General features: G+C 31.8%; 1 protein-coding gene across 2 annotated transcripts; it reads left to right on the forward strand.

Annotated features, from left to right (window-relative positions):
* Window positions 1-256: 256 nt before the first annotated feature.
* Window positions 257-8,300, forward strand: LOC130444300 (UDP-glycosyltransferase UGT5-like). 2 transcript variants are annotated; one of them, XM_056779374.1, is made up of 4 exons: window positions 257-1,112; window positions 5,835-6,057; window positions 6,175-6,397; window positions 7,983-8,300. In XM_056779374.1, the coding sequence occupies exons 1-4, from the start codon at window positions 300-302 to the stop codon at window positions 8,281-8,283; spliced, it is 1,560 nt and encodes a 519-aa protein (XP_056635352.1). In that variant the 5' UTR covers window positions 257-299; the 3' UTR covers window positions 8,284-8,300. The 2 variants fall into 2 exon arrangements, with proteins under 2 accessions (XP_056635352.1, XP_056635353.1); XM_056779375.1 differs by lacking the exon at window positions 257-1,112 and adding an exon at window positions 4,922-5,762.
* The last annotated feature ends 13,006 nt before the right edge of the window (window positions 8,301-21,306 follow it).

Genomic DNA, 21,306 nt, shown 5'->3' on the forward strand with positions numbered 1-21,306 from the left:
TTTTTTAAATCAAAATTCTAAAGTTGAATTAGTAGCTTTTCTCTATTTCAACTCAATGAATTTTCTGCCTAATGTTATATGCTAATCCGTTAATATGTATAAATGTGAGACATTTCAGTTTACTGTAGAACAACTGAAACACCTGTGGAATATGTACTTGAAATCACGAGTTTGTTTTACATTAGTATACATTCATCATCGATTATATTCATATTGCTAGAGCACTTGAAATTATTAAGATAATAGAATTATTAGGTCAAAAAATAATTTTCGTATTGCGTCTCATCAGTTTATTCGTTATGTTCGTGGAACTATTAGTGCCAATATTAGTTTCAATAATAACAGTATCTGATGCATCGAATATTCTTGTGGTGATTCCGACTCCCGCTTATAGTCATCAAATCAGCTTACGTCCGATATGGAAGGAATTATTAGCAAACGGCCATCAAATAACACTGGCTACGACGAATCCCATTCAAGATCCCTCTCTGGACAACCTGAAGGAAATAGACATGCACGAAACGTATTCTTTAATGTCATCTTTCTATTCTCAGTTGCCCAAGGTGAATAAATTTAAAAGTATAAGTTTGGCTCACGAAACTCTTGATTCTATATTAGATTACCAACTATCTAAATATCTTTTGCCTTCTATTAGAAACGAGACAATTTATGATCTTGTGATAGTGGAATCCCTCTTACCAGAGTATTTGACATTTGGTGATTATTTCCAATGTCCCACTATAATGATAGCATCTTTCGAAGTAACGAATATGGTTTATAACTATGTAGGTAATCCAACGAATCCTGCTGTTTATCCGGACATGTTGTTGCCGATAGTTGCCGGAAAACTCAATTTTAAAGAAAGATTAGTCAGTTTTCTCTACGATCATTTATTTCACCTCTATAAAATATTCATAAGCTATCCGACGAGAAGAAAAATTTTGGAAAAATATTTTGGACAATCAGTACGTTATATTGAAGACTTATATTATGATATAGACTTACTTATGTTAAATGTAAACCCTATTATCAATGATATCAAGCCAGTTGGACCTGCAACTATTTCTTTTGGAGGTGCCATTCATGTTTTACCTGCGAAACCGCTACCCAAGGTAAGTCTAAAGTAAATAAATTTCTATACTTAATACCAATCTAGTATATGGACAAAATGTTGCATGATTTGTGTTGTGTTAAGATGTTTGTTTACATACTACCAAATTCAATATGCAAATACGCAGCGAGTTTTTAATTATCATAATTATCCAGTAATGCTGGATTTTTTTCACGTGATGGCTATGATTAAATATATAATTTACATCCTAAGAAAAATCTCATAACTAGATCTCCTGTAGATTAGATTAGATTAGATTAGAGATTATTCAAACCACGCGCCTTGAACTAAAAGTCTATCTAGTACTGTTCACCATTTCGGCTATGAGGTCTCCATAAAACTCACCACCTTACTGAGTGTAATGTCCATTAGTAGTTTTTTGAAGCATGAGCTAAAGTATACCGTAAACAGTTGAATAATAGCAAAGCAAATATTTAGTACAAATAATGGCCTGTCTCTCTCGCTTTCTTATATGACATATTATTAGTTTCGTTTACAAGCAATATTGTAGTAGTAACTATCAGTTTATTTCGGATAATCCTTGCTTTTCCAGATTTTATTACACGATTTGCTAAATTTTTTCGCTCTTAGTTATCGATTACTTCATCAGCAAGTACGATGTACACAGTTATTATGTCATTTCATAATATTCAGAAATGTTTTCTCTATTATCGTCTTCTTGAATATATTCATCAACACTTCACTCCATTTTTTTCAACTCCTCTAGAAGTTTATCATGCTTTCAACTGGAATTTTTACATGGAACAAAATGCTCTCTTTTCTATTTGTATCATTTTATAAAAGTATTTTTTCTACGACCGTGCGTTTTAACTCACTTTCCCGCATGCATTTTAGTTTTGAAAGTGTCACTTTCCCACACTAGTGCGGGAAATTGACAGGAGAAACAACTATCAAACCACCCGGGTTTGATATCAGTTGCTATGACAACCCAAGCGTGTAATTGTTACTAAAACGTCAAAGTTGTTCAAAACGTCTTGGGAGTGACCGAATAAGAACAATCTTCTTCAAAATTAAACCACATTAAACCGAATCCAATACAATAATATTAATTGATTCGTCCGACGAAGAACTTCCCGAAGCCATTTTGAAGGCTGCAAATGAAGCTAATTTCGAACTGTTACCTGCCAAATCCAGTCTAAGGTATGAGAAGCAATACGACCATTTTGTTATATGGTGTAAGGAGAAAGGGGCCAAAACTTATAAGGAAGAATTATTTCTAGCGTATTTTTCAGACCTAAGTAAGGTTCTGAAATCTAATACATTATGGCCCCGCTATTCGATGGTAAAAAGTTTAGTAAAAATAAAACAAAATTTGGATATAGGAAACTTCCATGAGCTAACGTCGATTCTTAAACAAAAAAATATTGGTTTTCGAGCACAGAAAGCACAAGTTTTTACCAAAGAAGGTATATCCAGGGTTATGCTAGCTCCCGATGAGGTATAACTGATGATTAAAGTGAGTACCATTTTTGCACTGGCTGGCGCTCTCCACAGATCCGAGCTTGTAAATATCACTGTCGACGACATTCAAGATAAAGGCAACCTAATTGTTGTGAAAATTTTTGATTCAAAAAATCATTCGTTAAGATCATTTGTTTTATCTGAAGAAATAAATGATGGAACCTATTTGAAAGTACGCAGATTTACGACCACCTACCATTCCACACCGCCGATTTTTTATTCATTATAAGAATGGAAAATGCTCAGTTCAATGTGTTGGCGTAAACATTTTTGCTAAGATGCCAGCAGAGATTGCCGCATATTTACGCCTACCTAATCCAGAACGTTATACAGGACACAGTTTCAGACGTTCTTCGACAACGAGCAGACTCCGGCGAAGAAATAACCAACCTAAAACGCCTGGGTGGCTGGGTGGCTGGAAGTCTACTACTGTCGCTGAGGGCTACTTGGAGGACTCCAAGAATCAGAAGAAAAAAATATCAAATAAAATCTCTGTACTACAAATGACTTAAAACCGTTGCCGTCACCGTCATCGTCATCTTTATGCGACCTGCAACCGATGCCAACCTCACCAACGTCGTCTACCTTCCAGTTGAAACCAAATAACTCCACTGGGCCGGCAATTCTTACTAGTCTACAGAATGCAACAAATTGTGTTTTCAATATTAATATTTATAATAATTAGTAGTTTTTAGTTATATTTTTGTAGTTTTGTATAAATTTTGTATATTATTATGTTTGTTGGAATAAAATAATTTTAGAAAAATAGGTTGGTATACTTTTTTGTATATACGGTCGTGGAAAAAATAATGTTCCTAACTCATGCGTAAAGTGTCTTTCCCGCACTTGACCGCTTGCCCGAACTCCGCTCCGCGTCGTTCGGGACAACTGCAGTCGCGTGCGGGAAAGTATCACTTTCCGCACTTGTTAGGAAAATAACTTTTTGAATAAATTAACTTGATTTAAAAATAGTTTCGATAGTTCAATGGTTCGTGAACGCGGCTTAAACTCCTAGAGTTGGTAGATCGAGTCTCATTAGAGACGTGCATGAAAAAGTCTATTCTTTTCAAAGTAACTTATGAATTTTTGGGCTAAAAATAATTTTAGTCTTATTTAGAAATATGTAATGAAAAAAAATCATATTCCGTTCAAAATGAAAACAAAATTTTTGCCTGAAATCTTGATACGATTGATCTTCAAGAATAATTTAAATGATGGATGCTGACGATAAAAAAAGTGAAAGTATATTGTAAAAAAATAGTTGAAGAAATGTAAAGAAAAGTTGTTCATATAGAGACTATCACTTTCTAATAATAAACTGAAAAATCCGTGATGGGTAAAGTTGTTAGTTATGGATACTTAATTAAAATGTAATAATGCTAGAATTATTGAAAAATGGTGGTAATGTGCGCAAGAATAATTGGAGAATAAAGTCTATGCTTTTGATGTAATGGGGAGTATTTAATTTACTCGTTGAATGTTTTTTACAAATTATAAACATTTTTTAACTATTTTACCATTATCACATTGCATGCTAACAATAATTTTCAACTCCACTACATAGAGAATTTTATTTTTGCTTCCCCTTCTTCAAGTACCATCTGAATTTCGGATGTTGGCTATCATCATAACTTTTTTGACTTTGGAAGCGGCGAACCTAAATAAGTCAGATGATGTACCTATGAACCCTTTCTGCCAAGATACTCTTCTCCTTTCAATGTAACTTTTCCCTACATTTTTTTCGTTACGAGTTACGAGCTGCATGAATTCATATTTTGGATCACTCATGATGTTGCCAAGAAGTTTCCTACTTTTCACTTCACCAAGGATCTCTACGTCCTCCATTCTTCTCAAAACATCTACATTGGTAATATAATCTATAAATGATATTCTCGGCATTTTGCGGTAGGCCCATACCTCGAAGGCTTCTCTCGCAATTGCGTCTACACCATACAAGAGAAATGGGAATACATAATCCTTGAATATCCGTGTTTGCAGCTCCAAACTTAGGAGGCAAATACAGAGCCACATGTGTGTTTTTTGAAATTCACAATAAAATTTGTGTCGATTGTTGTCGAACCGAGGTTGTTTTTTTTTATTTTAAAGATATAGAGAAATTACCTTTGCCTTCGAAAAGATTTCAATGAAGGTCTAAAAAAAATTCAAATCATTAATTTCAGTTCGATGGCTTGGTAAAATCATAGTAATTATATGTACTTGGGGTATATAATGAATTGTACTGAGTTATCCATTTTGTTGTTTTTTTTACATATCGACGGGTTTTCCAGTTTAAAATTGTCTTATCAAAAATAAAATACTTAAGATATAAAATAATTGTTTATATTGATTCAACAGTTATCCAGTCTACTAATAACACTTAACTAAAATGTTTCGTTACAGTTTAACGACGGTCATTTTTTTTATTTATTTAGTGAACAAAAGTATTGGTAGTACTATTCTCGCTATTGTGCCAACACCTTCAGAAAGACATCAAAAAATATTAGGCCCGATTTGGCAAGAATTGTCATTGAAAGGTCATCAAATAACTATTATAACACCTCATGCATCTTCAAATACTGAATACAAAAATATCACAGAAATCGACGTAAAGGAATTTTTGAATGGTTACTCAGAAGAAAACATAAAAAATAACGTTATGAAATCCACAATGGAGCTATATTTTTCCAAAGAGTCTATCAAGCAACTTCTTGAAAATAACAAGAAATTTGATTTGGTGATCGTTGAAAGTTTTCTTCCAGAATTCTTAGCGTTCGCTGATTATTACAAGTGTCCTAGTGTACTGATATCTGTTGATAAAACTAGTGATTTGATACACAGTTACATGGGAAACGTTCCTTATCCACTTATAAATCCAAAATATTTGACATCGCTAGCAAACAGTCGTTTCAGATTTATTCAAAGAGCTGTAACACTTTTAATACATTATTTTCATTTTGCATCGACATTCATGTGGACGAGTCCAATAAGACATCAAATATTGAAAAACTATTTTGGCCAAAACATAAGCTCTCCTAGGGCATTATACAATAACGTGGACTTGTTGTTGACAACTTTTAATCCAGTTTTTCATGATATCGTCAATATTGGACCAGCAACTGTTCCTTTTACTTCTACCATAGATCTGAAGCCTCCAAATCCCCTAGCGAAAGTACGTACCACGTATCTGACAATGAGTGGAAATAATTATTATTTGCAGTAACAATATAATTATTGATTTCAGGATTTGCAGGAGTATTTGGACAGTGCGACGGAAGGATGTATTTATTTCAGCTTAGGAACTAATTCCAAAAGCATACATCTGGAGCAAAAGAAAATTGAAATAATCAAAGAAGCTTTGGGCGAACTACCATACAAAATTTTATGGAAATTTGAATCTGAAGAAGTGACGAACTTGCCGAACAATATCAAACTCATTTCTTGGGTACCACAACAAGATATACTTAGTAAGTAGAAGCAGTAAATTTCATTGAGATTGTGACTCCAGGTGTACGAGATATATTACTATTAACCTAAATCTGCTGAGCTTGGTTCTTTATTTGTAAAAAATTACAACATTTTAGGACATCCCAACGTGAAATTATTCATTACACAAGGAGGAATTCAATCTTTAGAAGAGGCCATTGTCAATCATGTACCGATGGCCATGCTACCCGTATTTGGCGATCAGGAAGCTAACGCAAAAAGAATGGAATTGAAGGGTATTGCTAAAATAATACCTCACCAACCACTTCCTGATAAAGATGAATTCAAGAGGATAATATTCGAACTAATTAATGATTCTAAGTAAGTTTTTGATAATTTTTAGGTATCCATAATCCTAAATTGAGTTCCATTTATTGATAGCTTTTAAAAATAATGACTGATTTTCTCTTGTTTGAATTACATCACTTGGGGTAAAGATAAGGTCCTTAGAGGTGGAACCTGTCTATCTTTGAGAGAGACTAATAACTCCACCGTTGAGATGGTTATTGTCAATGACGTCTTCGCCAAAGTATAATGTCTTATTCGCATTAAATAAAAATTAATACCAAGAGAAGCTTGAACAATCGTGATTGTCTTCAGAAGTGATGTTGGTTTTGTGGTTGAATGGGACTGATTTGTGTTCTCTGCTTGGGATACTTTCGAATTACGTTTGTATGTTCATGCTGCTCTACGAGTAAAGTATAATACAGGGAAAGAAAAGAGAATTATCCTTTGTCATCGACCATTTAACTGATGAACAAGTTCACAAGGTTAACCGGAAAACACTGAAAAACTGCAACATCGGCTAGTGTAGTTACAATCAATATAGATGGAGTGAAAACAAATTCAGCAACATACGAGTTGTAATCAAATTCTTACGCTGCATCTATATCAACTAGTCGTACTTAGAGTTTCATGTCTTGAGACAAGTAGCTCTACTGATAAAGTATTTGATGTGTCTTTCTGGGTCTTTTACAATGCAGTAATAGCTTTGTCGCGGATCTGAGGCGCATGCGTGTTCATGGTTAGTTCAGTTCTAAATCTGTAGTAACAGTTCCGTGGTCCTAGATCACATCGATCAAATTAGAGTTGATTACGAATCAGTTATAGGAGTTTACAAGTTTCGTTAGAGGATTAAAAGTTTAGGTCCTTTGCTCATAGCTCAATATTCTTACACGGTTTTTAAATTGATCACTAACAGATTCGAAATCGGTTTTAAAATTGAACCTCGAACAAAGCTACATTAGAGCTTTGTTGATAAGAAGTGCCAAAAAAAGATCTCAATGGAAAACAAGTAACTCAGTTCTTCCTAAGACGCCCATCAAAGTCGATCATCAAAATGTTAATAATTGTTTTCTGCGCTTGTGAGCTCGGTAGTTTTGTTTCAAGTTAATAAAAGTACAAAAGAAGCTTTAGTTATGTTCAGACTTTGTTGATGTATGACAAATGACTATTAGAGAACTTAGCGAAGAGACAGATGTAAAAAATTGACCGACAGCCTTAATCTATATTATGACAATGCGGCGTGCTATATGCCGCTTTCAATTCGCGAGTTTTTGCTTTTACAATTCTATCTATCAACATCTTCATGGCCTATCAGATTTAGCAGCATGTAACTCTTGGATCTTGCTGGAAATAGAAAAATGTACAAAACGACCATCGTTGGGACGAATTTTTTTATTACAATACTTTCTGTCGATCGTGAGAAAAGATAAGCTTCAATACATGAGGAACAATTATTTCGAGAATTTATGCTCTTGAAATATGTACCTTTCGCATGATCAAGGGAATAATATCAATGAAATAAGGAAACCTTTACTAATATATCAAAAAAATCAGTAGCGATAATAAGAAAGATTTCTGTTATTTTGTATTTTGTGTAATTTTTTTTTTGTAAAATTCACAGGTATAAAGACAATATCATCAAAATTGCAAATCTGCTACTGGATCAACCGATGGGAGGAGTCGAGAAAGCCGTGTGGTGGATAGAATATGTGATTAGACATAAAGGAGCAAAACATCTGCGAAATCCAGCACTAGACGTACCTTTTTACCAATACTACTCCTTAGATGTTATAGCTGCACTTCTTTTGATTACTTACATTTTATTTAAACTAGTTTTAATCGTAGCAACTATCATGTTACAGATAGGTAGAACTCTTTTGAGTTTTGTTAAAATAAAAAACCAAAAGAAGAAGACGAATTAATAAATCGATTCAATATTTTTCTTCTTATAATTCAATTATCAATTATGTTCCAACGAAAAATGGTTACTTAGATAACTTTGGAGGTAGAGACTTCCTGTAAAAGTAGTGACATACGTCAACCTTGATTTCAAAATGGCATATTTCATTATAATATTTTTATAACACCTCTAGGAACAGCAAAGATCAAAGTGCATGATAGCCGGAAAACCCTAATGGACAGGGAAAGAAGTGAGAACATGAAAAGGTTATGCAAAATAGATGACGTCAACGAATGGGTTCTATCAAGAAAGAAGGAATGGAATGTCGTATGGATAACAACAGAATGATCAAAATAGCGCGTGATAAATCCCCATTGGCCCGAAGGAGTACCGGCCGAATCAGAAAAAGGTAGAGCGACAACCTTGAATCAGGATAGGAGGCAAGGATAAAACAGGCAACTACGCCTAATACACGTAAGAAGACCTCTAGACGTAACTTCGCCTCTTAAGAAAATTAAATTGCAAAGGTTATCGAACCATACTTCTTCCACATCTTTCTATAAATATAATCGTCAATCATTTTCTCTCAAATTTATTGATAGTTTTGAAGAAATACCATTCATCGTACGTTTTGTGCTAAGTGATCTGTTTCTACTTCCACGCAATGGAAAGTATATTTCAAATTACGGACATCTGGAGTCAATTAACGATTCTTTGATGTAAATCGAATTATGTTGCAAGTACTTCGATTTTAAATGACCTCAGAAAACAATCTTAAAAGACTTAATCGAAAGAACAGATTGACTATTCCACAAGGTCTTTTTTTCAAATCGATAGAGAGTAAAATTTTTCGGTACAGCTGTATCTGCTAATGCGCCACTTTATTAAGAAAAAATGTTCTTGCTCCACAAGGTCGTTGTTGCTTTAGAATTGTTACCATGTAGTTCTCCCACAGATGTAAGTAACCGTCTCCATCTAGGTTACAACGTACGAAGAGCAATATGAGGTTAGAAAACAACAGCCTAATCATAAGATTTTTTTTCGTTATTCAAAAAAATATATTAATCTGAACAACATAGTATTGAAATAACGCAGTATTAGATCTGTAAGAATCTCTGAGTATTAACACCAACGAGCATCATAGTATTTTTTAAATCTTGTACCAATCTTGTGTTATATCACAATGGTTGGACCAGATAAAGAAAATAAAACACAATAAAAAGAAAACTCTGAAAGATGTGCAAATACTTTGCGTGGTATGAAAGATATTCTAAATCATTTATTAACTCGGTTACATACGACCAATGTTATCATTTAGATCATTATCATTATCATTATTTGTGTTATTCCAACGGGATTATGTTCAACATATAAACAATCATTTAAAATTAATTCCATTTTTAAATTATTTTTGGAAATAAATTGACGATATTTCACAAGAAATTGGAATATCTATCACTGTAAAGGTCACGCTACGCATGTATCTCCTTTGAAAGTAAGGTCGATGTATTTAATCATTATTTGAATATTTATTTCCGCAATTATTTGAGGTGCATACTTTTCGTTAGTGTAGTAAATACGAATATTAAATTTTTGATATTATTGTGTTTTATATGATCAATAAAAAGATAAAATCCCTTTTCCTATTATCTATGCCCTTTTGTTTTGGTATTTTATCACAATAATCACAAGCGTTTCCAATGTGATCTCCCGTTGCTTTGCATAATACTAGACTGATGAACAAAATTTGAAAAATAATAATTTTATGTTTATTTAGAGGCACGTCTCGTTTTCAATGTATTTAAAAATTTTTATACAGTTTTATCATGTATGCGGAAAAAACGTTTGGATTAAAACTTTAACATCTGGATAAATTGCATATCGAAACAGCTTAACTTTAATTTGATTTTTATAGGTCCCGAGAGGGTCTCTGTAATATACGGGCGAGGGTACAGGAATATATTTCCACATTATTACCTTATAAACAGATCCTATGCAGAAAATTACCTTCTCTCGCCCCCACACTTTCTCGTTCACAATACTGTTCATATATATAGGTGATTATAAATTCACCATTATCCAGGGGGTCCTGGAATTAGATGGGGAAACAACTATAACTTCTAGGGAGTGAATTAACACTTAGAATGATATAAGAGATACAAATGGTTATAATCTTTGTAGGAATAGTTGCCGCGCTTTCATCGCTTCGGGGTTAAAGCTGCACTTTGCCACTTCGAGTCAAGGTTTTTAGTCCGAGAAATATGGTGACAATTTTCAAAAATTCTTGAGCTACGAGGAACAATATTTGATAGTCTATGTAAAACTATTTTGGTAATTTGATGAAAAATCGAAGAAATTGATCAAAATCATATTCTAATAGATAAATATAATGGCAGAGCGAACAAAAATTAGATAGACCTGATAAAGAAAATAGTACAGTATAACATGGAAAATATGAAAAAAATACTTGCCAATGGCAAATAGGTTTGAATCTATCACATGCTGGGCACTCACCAATAACGTAATCTGCAGTTCCTTCGTTCTCCATGCAAAAGTCAAACAAAACCTGTCAAAGGTGCATCTAGATGAGTCTCTATTGATCTTATACCAGGTGTTTCCATCCAATTTCGTAGAGACTGTTTTGTAAGCGAACCTCTTAGAGATATGATAGCTACATTTTTTACTACACCAAGAATGATATCTGTGTTTACTAGTAGTTTTGTTGATTCAAGTCTTTCGAGCGAATAATCCTCATGATGGCTCTCGTTGGCCAAGTCCTCAGGCACCTAGGACTTTGCAGCTATCACTCATTAATTCATGTAGGACTTTACTTTTTGACACTCCAGTACAAGCCTAGAGAACATCAGCTAGACCCTTATAGTGCTTTCTGGAAAGAGGAAAATTACTGTGCTTCTATGGCATCGACTTCGTATTACCCAACCACATTCCATCACAGTGAATTACTCGGCTTGAAAGATGGGATGGGATGTTCAATAGAAGCCCGCCATCATTCTAGAGTTAATCGCGTACCAGGCTGCTACATTATTTAGTATTGTAATTATCACTATTTGGTTTTTAAGAAGTAAAGAACAGCTCCATTGATTATCCTCAAATAATAGGTAATGATGTTGGCAATGAGTAACTAATTGTCACTTGCTCCAATAATATAAATTGATGAACATTATTGGTCAATTATTGAGATTCTTCAATATATAATTGTGGAATTAACGTATGTAACATTGGCGCTAAATTTAGGAGTTTGAAGATAGGTTGTAATAATACAATATCAAAATGACAGTTGCATAAAAATGTCAGATCTCTAGGCCTGACATAATTTTCACTTACAAAACCAAAATATTTCACATAGAAGCATGCACCGTACTTTACCGAATGTGAACCTCCTAATAAGTGGATAATTAAGAGTTTTTAAACGAGGAAGAGCAGAAAGACTGGTAAGAAGAACAAAAGACAGGAGTGGGGGTTACCGTAAGAAAGTTAGCACGTGATTACCATACCTCAAGAAGTATCATATCGAGAGAAAACAATACCGAAAAGGACAAAACTTTCCTAAATATACCCCAAACCAATTAGCACGAATACCAGAATGCTCTCATTAACCAATCCAGAAATTAAAGCAAACGATGGTTTTTATACGCGATATTTAAAGGAGTGTGCTAACAATGTAAAATATTAAGAATACGCTAATAAAGTTTGCTGAGGTATGCTGTGGGTTAGGAGTGATAAGGGAAGCTAATTTAGCTCTAAATTAGTTGATTTTGTACTTCATTATCAGTTGGAAAACGATATAGTGTTTTGAGCGTGCTTAACGTGCTGCTATTTTGAAAGAGCAACTCTAAATTTGCTATATCAAAATAACATACTTCTTGTACCAAAACAAAATAACCCCCCCTAATTCACCTTAGGTCCGTTCAATTGAAGATTTTTTAGCACTTTTATCTCGCACAAATGGGGTGATGGTGGGTGGCAAGCCGAAAATCGTATTTTTAGAAAAATACGCCAAATAGATATTCAAGTCGTCCAAGATCTAATCAAAGATGTTTATAGAAAATTACACTTAGAGAGAAGATGAAGAAATACTTTATTATCTGAAAAATGTTACAATTTGTTAACAAAAGCAAAACAAACATGAAAATAAGTAAATAAAGTCCATAGCAAAATTAAACCAGTATGGAACATGCCCGGAATTAAATATTATTATTAGAGTAGAAGTTATTTACAGAGTAGAAGTAAATAATCCCTTAAATTATTGCGGAATGCGGGAAAAGATGACATCGATTTGATTTCAATTGGCAAATGATTGCGCATTTTTTTGCATTGTAAAATATTGAGCCTTAACTAATTCTGAACGTGGAATAGGTAGATATAGGTCGTGCTCCGCGCTCCTAAGTGGATAGCCGAGCAATGATTTATCTGAAATTGGAGAAGCGTGCTTACGAATTAGGCAAACGGATTCAAATATGGATAAAGAAGGAAGAGTCAGAATTTTTAATCTTTTAAAGAAGTCCCTGCTGTTTAGTCCGAGTAAATAATCAACGTCGGTGGTGTTATTTAATAAAAAAGGCTTCTACGTATTTTTATACAATAAGAATTTGGTTTTATAAACGTTGAGACAGAAAAGATTAGAATCGCACCTATTTGAGGAGCACGGGCCCCACCATTTAGTTTAAATTATTAATTTTATTATTTACTAAGCCGTTAATTATGGCAAATAAGGAAAGTTTCATTAAAGATATAAAAATAAATGCTTAAATATCTTGTGCGAAAACTATTGGGACATACGTTGTCGTATAAAAATCAATGGAAAATTGTGGGAAAATTATTCCTGGTCTATAATTCATTTCGTTGTAACATTGTTTGGTAGACTTGCTACAATACGATATAATTGTCTCAGAGGTGTTATTTACACAAAACTATTCTCCTTTATATAAAATAGGGCGTATGCATGCGTTAAACTAAACCACAGTGAAACTTATTTATTTGAGTTATTTACATATAGCTAGTAATTCACAATTACTGACAATCAATAATTCATTTTAGATGCGAATCAGAATTTTATAATAATCAGTGGAATTAATAATTTGGAAATCCTCGTTTCAATTTGATTAATTCTTTATCCAAGGGGGACTGAATGAGATGAATTAAAAACTGTTTCAGATAGTAAGGGTTATGAGTGGTGACAGGATTACTGGAAATGGTTGGAATTTGAAGCTAAAATTATGAACGATTCTTTAGTGGATAAATAGGATTCTCAAGTTGTACCGAAACTGTTCCATAGTATCACATGAGATTAAGTTGACATCTCAGCAATAGGGAGGGTCGATTCAATTCACGATAGATAGTAGAGCTGTATTGTAAACATAATTAGTTTTTGAATCAGATTTGCTCGCTGATATGTAAATAAAGCTCCAATAATCTATTTTCGAACGAACAATATATTTGGACACCTGTAGCAGAATTATTTCATCAGCTCCTTATTGATTAAGGTAATCCAATGTTTTCAAGTCCGTACCACACAAATGATATGATTCTTCGAGGCTAATCTACTACCAAAAGTTGAACCCAAAATTTTTATATGTCGACACATTTGAATATATTCGCCATTCAATCAACAGTATCTGAAAAAGTATGCTTTACGGAAGTTGATGGTGATAACAAGCTGAAAAGGATTACTGACAAAGTTGATTTACTACTTCCTAAATTAGGTTACATGTGATTTGATCATTTTAACCAATACAAAAGATGATTAAACTATCTGTATATGCAGAGATCTTAATAGAGAGGCTACTAGAAGAGCATATATCGCTTTATGAAGACCATTAAACTCAAAATCGATACTATCTCGGTAGTGTTTCCAGGAAATTTGTATGTTAATAGGGACCTGAGAGAGAATTGATTTGACCTATTCGTACTTTTATTATGATTATTTTTTCAGTGTGATATTAAAAATGTATGTACAACAAAATATCTTCCTATTCATTCCACACATGATGATGGACAAATTTTAAAACAAAGTTTTATTAGAGATAGCATTTTATTATATAATAGCTTGGAAGCTATACATCCGATTAAAATAAAGAAAATTTGTACAGAGGATAATTATCTGATCAAGAATTTCAATTGTTGTCGGAATTAATGTATTTCTGTTTTCAAAATAATAATATGGAATTTGAAGAATTTATTTTTCTTATAAATATTGATTGACTTTTGGAACACTTGTTTATAAGTGGTAAGTTATTCCTGATAAAAAGTTCTACATGATCTAAAAGTTAAATTGCAACCAGCAGATGTCAATTTTTTAAAGAAGTATACGAGGTTTGTCAAAAAATGTTAATTTTGCCCAAGAGTATATTATCTTTATTTTTCACAATGTTAGTCCTGGACAAAATTCAAATTTGTTGACAAACCTCGTATACTTTAAGAAATTGATATCTGGTTGTTGCAATTTAACTTTTAGACCATGTAGAACTCTTTATTAAGAATAACAATTATGAAAATTCAGGTTTGGTGATTATTTACTAATCATTCCGCATTAATTATTCTGGCTGCATACAATTTATCTCTCTTACTTGTTAAAAATATGATTACCTTTCTATTTATTACTGCTTTTGAGCAACCTTGGAATTTACATACGTATGGGATGGATGATAATTATTTATTGTAGAAATTGAAAAATCTATACAACGAATATTTATCAAACAGAAACAAACATAATTAAATTTTAATTTAATGTCCTACAGCTTCGACATATCCACCTTCTCTTTGTAAACATTTGTTCTTTTATCAAACTCTTGTTTCTGTCTGTATCATATTTGGAGTAAAAGTAAATAAAAGTAAAAGTGAAAATATCTGAATACCTTCGAATCATCTTCCCATTATACATATTTTCAAGGAGTACTCTAACGTACTATGGATGGAAACACCATCTTGTTGGAACCAAATTGTCATACGTTCGTCGTGCAAAAAATCATTACTGGATTTTCTAATAATTGTAAGTATTGTGCGACATTCAAGGAATATCGAAAAAAAAGGTCCAAATAATTTATTTTTGTACACACTACACCATACGTTCGTTTTAAAGGAATATTGGTTTTAATTACTAAATTTGGATTAGACCACCAGTGATCAGACGGTTCCGTTTGAAGAAAATGTTGCCTCGTCGGAAAATATTATAGTTCTTCTAAAAAACGGGTACAAATTGCTGTTTGTATGCATGATATTTATTACCTTTCAAAATATTTGCCACTGTTTCTATACTTACTGAAGTAGTTTGGATCTTCTACGTCAGAAAGCTTCACCTCAAATTCAGGGTCTTTATTGGCAACCTGTTTTCGGCGTTTATTCTTAAATTTACTTTCTATGCTTCCACTAGCCTTGAATTTATTTGAAATTCTTGTAATAAATGTTGAATGCGTAATGTTTCTATGCGGATATCTAGTATTAAAAATATTTGCGGCCTCTTTATGTATTTTGTAATTGTCTCCAATAATTAACAGATTATTATTAATAATCTTTTTCCCGATTTAGTAAATTTGCCATTTTTATTGTAATGTTATAAACAACAACTTACTATGATATATGTCACAGGGCATCCTAGATTGCTTTAATTTTAACCCCCCAGAATAATTAATACGGAATGATATAATCAAATAAATAATCACAAAACCTGAATTTTCATAATAAATTGCTGTAATTGCACATTTGAATATAAATTTTAATTCAAAACAACTTTACTTTATACCATTTCTCAATTGTAAAATATAAACATACTTTACTTTTGGACAAAATTCAAATTTTTTGACGAAACTTCTTTAAAAAATTGATATCTGACGGTTGCATTTCTACTTTTGGACTATGCAGAACTTTTTATTAAGACTAACTTTTTTTCGTAAAACCACTAACAAAAAATTTTTCCATATGGTTGAAACTACAATTCTATTGTAATGTTATATTCTAAAATATTCGATTCCAGAAAAACAATAGCGATATTTCAGATTTTTACAGTGTAGTCACAATGTCGTCAACGAAGCGTAAGAATGGCGTAGTATGTCTTTCCTTTGGGAAAGGACTGAGAAATGGCAACAGCCTTCTGGGTCAAAGAGGATTATGTTTGATAGAGTGCAAGTTCGAGGATTTAGCGGGATCTTCTAACAGAATTCTGCCTTACCGACACCAGTCTCTCAGTATAGGGCCCACTGTTTCTTGTATACATATGGTTAATACGCTAGGCTCCCACGATCTAGTAGAAGGGAGAGAAAGTGAAAATTATCCAAAATGTGATGCCGGAACGAACACTGCTTCCTTTTACATACATATATGTATATATGTATATGTCATTATAACAGTTCGCTCAGTTCACATTTGAATTTTTGAAGTTGAATAATATGAATTCTTGCGAGTCAAAACTCACAATACCGAAAATACCATTCTAATAAACGTGGAAATAGGTCATGATATTCCAAGTGTACTACAAAGCAATGATAAAATTATACTAGAGAAATTTCGAATTCAATAAATAATTTACTAGATTCCATTCTACCCATTATATATTTGTATAATTTCTTATATATTCTTGTATATTTTGTATAATTGACTGATGTGTAATATTCGTCTTATTATTAGTATTATCTTTTAAAACATATCTACTCATTACGTTTGTATACATGCTATGATACTGACTAGAAGCTCACCCATTTTGTAACTCTACATTAAATTTATCTTGGCTTTCAATTCTTTATACTCATTAATCAATTTAAGATTCCTTGTTTCATTCAGTAGCATTGTATCTGTTTTTTTTTCGTTCTTTTGTAGCAAGCTGGATATTTATATTGATTTTTCTTTTCTACGTAAATAATTAGATACCTTCATCTCTTTGTCTTTTACAGTGATCTTCTAACTGGTGTCATATTATTATTTCAATAAATTATTTTAAATTTTTGTTATTGTGATTCTAGATAACCAATCTTCTTCTATAACTCCTATGTATTTTCCTGATAGATCCGTTGGATAAGAGTCCCCAAATCTATATAGAGTGTCCCACGTCGAATTAAAACTATCTGTATATGGCAAAATACTTATCGTAAAATGATGAAAATTTTCAAAGGTGGCCGACTTCCGGTCCTATTGAAAGTCGACTGTAACTTTGTTATTTTGAAAGGATCACCTTGTATATTAATACATCTTTGAAATCCACGTAAAGTTTTACTATACTTTTGTCTAAGAATTTTTTTCGACAAATGCACACTTTTTGAGTTATTAATTTTTTTGTAAAAAATTTAACCGTTGTGGACCCTTATAAATAATTTTTTCATTTTATTTTCACCCGTTGATGCAAGCACTAAGAAATAAAAAAGATTATGTAGATTTGCTTTTAATACATGATAAATATGGCAAAGTTGTGACAAAAACATGTGCTTTCTTTGCAGTAAGATATCCAGATAGACCACGATCGAAATCGCACGTGTTAAAAGAATACTTAACAATTTGAAGCTATTCGGTTCATTTTAAGCAAAAGTTAATCGAATTAAACCATTTGTGACAATAATAAGATACGCTACAAAATTTTATGGAAAATTAAAAGCCAAAGGAAAATAGTCATGTTCAAAATTGCTTCCTTGAACTTTAATGCATTTTTCAACCCTTCTCAGTATGCCTTCATTCGTCGCACGGCTTATCACAGAAAGGGAATTAAAGGAATTTCGAATTCTTAGCTCAAAATCTTCTCTACTTGTTAAGGCTTGTGAGTAAACCTCTTGTTTTATTTGACCCCAAATAAAAAAATCTAAAGGCGTCATATCGGGAGAACGAGAGATTTGATTTTTTCACAAGCCTTGACAAGATAGAGAAAAATCCTTTTTTATTTCATTTACAGAAAACATTCAATATACGGATAACGGTAAGGTTTAGTTATAGGAAAGTATACATCAATTCCTCTTATTTTTTATCTCTGAATGCATTAAAATAGAAAAAACGGGTGGCTCTATTTAGAAAAATAAAGAAATTTAATATTTATAAAATTAAACACTTTGAACACTTTTTATACACACCCTGTATAAAATAAAAAATTTTCAACATAGATTCAAATAAGTCTGACCTTGCTAAAAGCAACCGGATAGAAACCATTTTCATATCTTTAAGGGTAACCTCGTATCAAAATAGGGTTCGCAACGGCAAAATTTTTACAATAAAATTAATAACCCAAAAAGTATGCGTTTTTCGAAAAATGTTTAGAGAAAAATATTCTAAAATTTATTATATATTATTATACATGGTGTTTTATTTAAAATAGCAAAGTTACAGAAAATATTTTAGTTGAAAAGATCGTATCCGAAAACACAAACGTGGAAATTTTCATGATTTTACTATAAGTATTTTGCCATATACAGATAGTTTTAACTCGTCGTGGGACACCCCGTTTATACATACCTACTCATAATCATATTTCCGTTATCCGATTTTTTTATCATCTTCTCTCGTCTAACTACTTTCATTTATCACTACTTCAAAAGTCATTTTTATTTCTTCATATAAATATGATCCTTTGTAAGTTCGGATAAGCTTTTTTATGTTTATTTAATTTGTTTATTTACATTTAATTTTCCTATAGAAAAGGAAAGGAAATTTGTATAAAGAAATGAAGAAGTAATAAATGGAAATAGTAAGACAAGAGAAGAGAATATAAAAAGGTAGGTTCAAAAAATAAATAAAAGAGGTGTGGAAAGTCAGACATAAAAACAAATTCTTGAGATGTATCAGCTTTCAAAACAAATTCGTATAAAATTTCGATACAATGTGCCAGTAGTTCCTACAAAATTGTGAAAAATGTGTATTTTATTCAACGACTGGCGTTACGAAAATTTTTTACTGAGCAAACCTCAAATATTTTTCTATCTATCTATCACCTTTTTGTGATTCCGTTCATCCAACATTCATAATCTACACATTTTTGAAAATTTTATCTTGCAAAGCTATTAGTGTTTATGCAAATTCTTAAAAATTTTTGTGTCTAAAAAGTAAAACAATTTATGGATAAATAAATAAAAAACTGTCTAAAAAACATAGGAAAGGTTGAAAATAATTATAAAAGAAATAGCAATGAAGGTAATTAATAAATTCCAAAAATATTCAAATCGAACTTGCTAAAAAACAGTGGAAAAAAAGAGAAGCGATACAGAGAAAATAAGAGAGAAGGCATAATTGTTATAATTCTATAATTTTCATGAATGAATGAACTTATACTGTAACAATAGATATTCCAAAGAAACAAGGAAACTTGGAATTATCATGTAAATGAATTTAATGTTGAAGAAAAATATGAAAAAATTGAGTGAAAAGGATAATTTTAAAAAGAAGGGCTTCTATTTTTATCCAAGCATGTATTACAACAGATAGGAAATCAATAGATATATTCGAAAAGAATATTAGTGATATGATTAATATTATACATCAGTAAGACAGACCCATTTCGCACCAATCCAGTCTAGTCCATTCGCGTCCAGTCAATTCGGACGCTTTTGAATTGCAAATATTAACTTACCATTAAAATAAAGAGAATGTGTAAATCTGGTTTTATATTAAGCGGGACTTTTCAATTCAAAAGCGTCCGACTTGATTGACGCGACTGGCTTGGTGCGAAATGGGCCTAGTCATACAAATTGGTTTAAATATATTTGATTGAGGAGAAAAGCTAAAATTTCATAAAGATTTTTACAAATGTCATAAATAGTTATATAAATAATGAAGTTATTGGAATAATTATTAAATTTAAATTATAAATAGTTTGAATATAGAATCAAGAATAACATTTGGTTTTCCAAATTAAATCATATCACCAGGTAGAAATCTTATTTACATATCAAATAAAGTCAATTTATAATCTAAAATTGACGAGTTTCAGTATTTTCTATAATTATTATTGTAGATTAACTGACAATTCCATTCAGTCCTCCCACACTGTATGGTTTGTAAATTATTTTATCAAAATATTACGAAAATAAAGTTTCCTTAAAAAATGTTTTTGTTTTTGTACAAGACAGTCCCTTATAATAAATGATAATTTATTTTCGTTAGACAGTTTCTAAAGATAAAAAGGTGAGTTTCTAATTCTATAAGACCTAGATAGTTATTAATTCATAGAATTTTTAATACTTCTACGTTTAGGAAAGTTTCAAAACATTTTTATAGATACCAGTAGCTACGCCGTTAGAATTATTGCTTGAGTCCACACCACTAAAGCCTCTTATTTTTAAACAAACATCAGTAATATTTCAATATAAAGGGGGAGATTTTGTTTTTTTTTCAAAAATTAAAACTGAAATATTATTCATAACACACTTTATCCTCAAAATCAAAGCATGAAAGCTTGTCAAAGAAAGACGGTTTATTATTATTTACAGAATATGACTGATTGTGGTAAAAATATTCGCAAAGTAAAATATTTATAGATATGCGTTACATCACCTTCGAACATCAACATTCCTAAACTAAACAAATATTTTATATATAAGATATTAAGTTACATGAGGTCATCCAGTTTGGAATGGAAAAAGAAAAAATACAGGTAAGTACAGTTATAGCTATACAAATAAATGAAAAATGATTAATTGACAAAGTCAAGAAACGATGAAAGCCTGCAATTGAAAAAAATAGTCCAATTACACGATAACATATAGTGGATGGAGACTCAAACTGAAAATTTACAAGTTCGAATTCTAGAGAGCCATATATCAAAATCAAGTTGAACAGAAGTGATTGAATACATACTTGCGTTTAAAAGAGGTAATCCTAATTCAAATTTACAACGATTAGGCTGTATAATAGAGCAGTGAAATTTTTTTGTGAGGTCAATAATCTGGGTTTCATGTCCGTTTTAATGATCCAGACTTCACCATAACACCTCAATATAGCACTGCCTCATTATGATTTACTTATTTTTTGTAGAGTTATTTAAAATATGCCTGTTTCAGCATATATAATTGTCGTATCCAATTACTCTTCTGCCGGATCTCTAAGCTACCTCAACATATGA

The sequence above is a fragment of the Diorhabda sublineata genome, chromosome 5, assembly GCF_026230105.1.
Source record: "Diorhabda sublineata isolate icDioSubl1.1 chromosome 5, icDioSubl1.1, whole genome shotgun sequence".
Classification (NCBI taxonomy): domain Eukaryota; kingdom Metazoa; phylum Arthropoda; class Insecta; order Coleoptera; family Chrysomelidae; genus Diorhabda; species Diorhabda sublineata.